General features: G+C 40.8%; 1 protein-coding gene across 1 annotated transcript; it reads right to left on the bottom strand.

Annotated features, from left to right (window-relative positions):
- Positions 1-735: 735 nt before the first annotated feature.
- Positions 736-3,840, bottom strand: LOC143317744 (uncharacterized). The gene is made up of 6 exons (XM_076725753.1): positions 3,356-3,840; positions 2,977-3,145; positions 1,692-1,802; positions 1,144-1,242; positions 935-1,033; positions 736-830 (listed from the first exon to the last, which is right to left on the bottom strand). The coding sequence occupies exons 1-3, from the start codon at positions 3,783-3,785 to the stop codon at positions 1,754-1,756; spliced, it is 648 nt and encodes a 215-aa protein (XP_076581868.1). The 5' UTR covers positions 3,786-3,840; the 3' UTR covers positions 736-830; positions 935-1,033; positions 1,144-1,242; positions 1,692-1,753.
- Between the last annotated feature and the right edge of the window lie 340 nt (positions 3,841-4,180).

Below are 4,180 nucleotides of genomic sequence, written 5' to 3'. Positions count from 1 at the left end.
AATGTAAAATAAGCAGTTTTAGGATGTAAAATTTACAAGTTGTTCAGTAATGTTTACATACAGTATGTACTGTATTTATTACAGGATTATTCTGGCAACCACTGTTGCCAGTTTTTATCCATAAAAACAACGGGTCATGTAAAATAAGCAGTTTTAGGATGTAAAATGTACAAGTTGTTCTGTAATGTTTACATACAGTATGAACTGCATTTTTAACAGGATTATTCTGGCAACCACAGCTACCAGTTTTTATCCGTAACATCAACAGGACATGTACGCATGAAATACAGTTTTACTTTTTATCCGCAGTGCTTCAAATTACTTCTAAATGTTAATTTGAAGATAGGCTGTTAACAAACCACTCGTTAGTCAATGAATCATTCTAAAGAATGCAAGTTTATTTTTGAAAACAGTGGAGATATGAATGCTGTGGTCACTCAAAGGAACACCTAAGGGAATAGAGAAGAGAAAGAAGCACATACAGGATCTCCCTTAGTTTCATTTGTTAAGTTAGTCAATAATCAAAGACAACAGTAGCAGTAACACTATCACACCCACCTTTAATAATGGCTCGCCAATCATGGATGGGAACATCTAGAAGTTAGAAGTCTTGCCTCAGTTGAACTAGGACCCCCGTATTTTGAAGAAGAAGCACATACAGAATATTCATTAGTTTTATTTGTTAAGTCAGTCCATAATCAAAGATGACAGTAGCAGTATCACACGCCCACCTTTTTAAATGGCTCGCCAATCATGGGCTGGAACATCTAGAACAACACCCTGAAGAACATCTAGGGAAACATCCACTGCTGTGGTCACTCAAAGGACACCTAGGGAATAGAGAAGAGAAAGAAACACAAACAGGATCTCCATTAGTTTCATTTGTTAAGTCAGTCAATAATCAAAGGCAACAGTAGCAGTATCACACGCCCACCTTTTTAAATGGCTTGCCAATCATGGGCTGGAACATCTAGAACAACACCCTGAAGAACATCTAGGGAAACATCCACTGCTGTGGTCACTCAAAGGACACCTAAGGAATAGAGAAGAGAAAGAAACACAAACAGGATCTCCATTAGTTTCATTTGTTAAGTTAGTCAATAATCAAAGACAACAGTAGCAGTAGCAGTATCACATGCCTACCTTTTTAAATGGCTCACCAATCATGGGCTGGAACATCTAGAACAACACCCTGAAGAACATCTAGGGAAACATCCACTGCTGTGGTCACTCAAAGGACACCTAGGGAAAAAAGACACACACACACACACACACAATAATCTCAATTAATCAGTAGCAGTGGAAACAATAACTGCTGTACTATTGCTGCAGTATGAACTGTCTGGACACTAGGCACTGTCCTGAGACAGCCAGCACTGTCTGTCCTGGGACAGTCAGGCACTGTGCCCAACTCTCTTAGGACAGTGCATCGCTCCCCTGGACAGGACCTGGTTGCCCCGGGGACAATACCTGGCTGTCTCAGGACGGGGGCAGTGCCTGATTGTCTCGGGATAATGCGTAGCATCGTGGTAGAGTGCGTTGCCGTCTCTGGACAATTGGCACTGTCCCGAGACAATGAGTAGGACAATAGCAACAGTACAGTACAGTTACTGTTCCCACTGTCTCTCCCATTAATTTCATTTGTAAAGTCAGTCAATAATCAAAGAACGTAGTTGCACTAGCACTAGTACCTTTTTAAATGGATCGCCATTCGTGGTCTGAGAGGTCCTGAATCAACGTCAGGACTCTGGCATTAACATGCAATCGCGTAGCACTGGTTCGCTCCACTTTGGTCCCCCTCTCTGGATTTATAGAGAAGAAACATGTAGGAATACAGAGAAGACAGAGGAAACACATGTATATAATAAACAAACACAAATACATGATACAACTGCCTCCACAACAACAAAGGAAAGGATAAGTGTGAGGTTACAGTTTTCCTTTAATTAATACTTTATTGGTAGGCAGGGAGCAAAGGGGCCTCCAGAGACACTGTCTTTTTTCTTTTCTTTTCTTTTTTTTTTTTTTGCTCAACATGAATCAGAACGTTAACATTTCGCATGACATGTTCGAGGTAGATAATGCATTTCCATTTCCATAAATTGCAAATTACAGGAACATAACTCTTCATGAGCTCTGTCTTTGCACATCCACAGTAGAGGACTGAAGCAGAATATGTATGGTTTGAGTGATATAATTGGCTTCCCCTATACAAGTTCAAAACATGTTACACATTTCTACTGTATCACAAGGAAAATCAGGTAGAAATTTGGGTCTCTACTATTTAAGAAAAGTCAATAATACCATTCAAACCATACATTAATGGGTTGGTTAGTAATCTGCCTGGGGGAGATTGGCCCCATTCTGCCTTCTATTCAAAGTTTTAACTCGAACTGAGTTGTGGTCTCGAGTCAGCCTGCGTTTCCATTACTAACCCGCTACTCAGACGTGGGTGGCGAGAAAAGAAGTGGCCGGTAAACAAACATGGAGTATATGGAGACATTAGTGGTGCTGCTCTTCGCTCTGATGGTTTTACTCTCTCAGAAGATGAAAATGATAACGTAGGCTATAGCCAAGGTGAGACACAACTGACTAGGCTACAGAAAGTGGCAACTTTACCAGTTCATTCACAAGAAAGAAATAGATTTCAACACGGGGCCATGATTGTGATGTGGATTTATGTTGTGGGTGATTAATTTAGTACGTCAAATGTATGCACGTTTCTTATTTTCTTGCAGTTGTAGAGAGTGAATGTACTGAATAAGAAAAGGATAAAAGCACTTCCAAACATGCAATCATTCTACTGTTAGCTACCTGTCTAGTTCTTCAAGATAGGAACACAGTGCGAGGGCAGCATAGGCCCTGTAGGTATTTATATGCATATTGCTTTGGATAAAAACTCAGCGAAATGACTCAATAAATAGAGCATAACAATGGTTAAATTAAATAAATAAATTTAAAAAAAAAAAAACTTACCTCTGTAGAAACTCCAGGGTTGATGCAAGTGCAGTTGGGTAATGGATGTTGAAGCAGTAATACGAGCCAAACATCATGCACAAGGAGGAGATGAAGGAAGAGATGTTCTCGTTGACGATGACGTGATCCACACACAGCATCATCCTTCTGGAAGAAAAGCAGGATTGTCCTTAAAAGAAAAAAAGAAAGAAAATTAAAATAATCCAGAAATTAAGTTTACATTTTCACGTCAGTCACTAACTCATGTATCAAGGGTGAAAACAAGTACGTACCAAGAAACCCACACCATCAGAAAAAAAAGGGGTGAATTCATTATAGTCAACATCCACGGTATGTGTCAGGCTTTACTCTTCAACTCAGGTAAGTAAGGTTAACTTACCACATACAACAATCGTTGGAGTCAAGGGAACTCGGTCCATGACCACTTCTCCAGCCAGGCAAGTGTCCTCCACGTAATGGAACATCACATCATCTCTCTCGTCAAAATAAGCCAGAAGAAGCAGCACCATCTCTGTGACCTGTGTGCTGACTGCCTGTTCTCCCATCATAATCTGTAGCTTTGTTGCAGCTTGGTAGAATCTTTTGGATTTGTTGACAGCAACTGTCTTCATGAAGTGCAAGAGCCGTTCCCCCTTCTGTTCCACATTTTTCAAGAAGGTTTCCTTCAGGTCAACTCCAGTGAGCTCGTTGAAGTGAACATTCATGCCAATTTCATGAAACCAATATGGCCAGTTTTCCTGGAGGTACTTCATGTCTTTCCCTTGGTTCACGTCTTTTCGCTGGCTGTAGAATGTGGACTTCATCAGCATTTTCAAAGGACCTGGGCTTTGTTGATTCTGGCTGAACAGATTTTTAAGCTCATCTTTCTTCTCCTGCTGGGTTTCGGCCGTTTCCCCAAGGGGCATAAACTTCACATGCCAACGGATGCACCCATAGGTGTCTTGAATCGCTGCACGTTTTTCAGGTGGGACTTCGTCAGTGTCAGAGTCATGTGATTTTCTTTTTTTAATTTTTGGTGTTGTAGGTCTTTTCACATTTTCGATCCGATTTTGAATTTGTTTCACGAGGGAGCCATACCCTGTGCCAATTACGTCGCCCTCAATCACATCTTGAAGGGACTTGGGGTATTTAGCCACCAATTTCTTAGCCACATCAGCAGCATTCTTCTTGCTTAAAGACGTGGTTACTTTCATCATTTCACGGA

This window comes from Chaetodon auriga, unplaced genomic scaffold (genome assembly GCF_051107435.1).
Source record: "Chaetodon auriga isolate fChaAug3 unplaced genomic scaffold, fChaAug3.hap1 Scaffold_225, whole genome shotgun sequence".
NCBI lineage: Eukaryota > Metazoa > Chordata > Actinopteri > Chaetodontiformes > Chaetodontidae > Chaetodon > Chaetodon auriga.
This window is presented reverse-complemented; position numbering and strand designations above follow the sequence as displayed.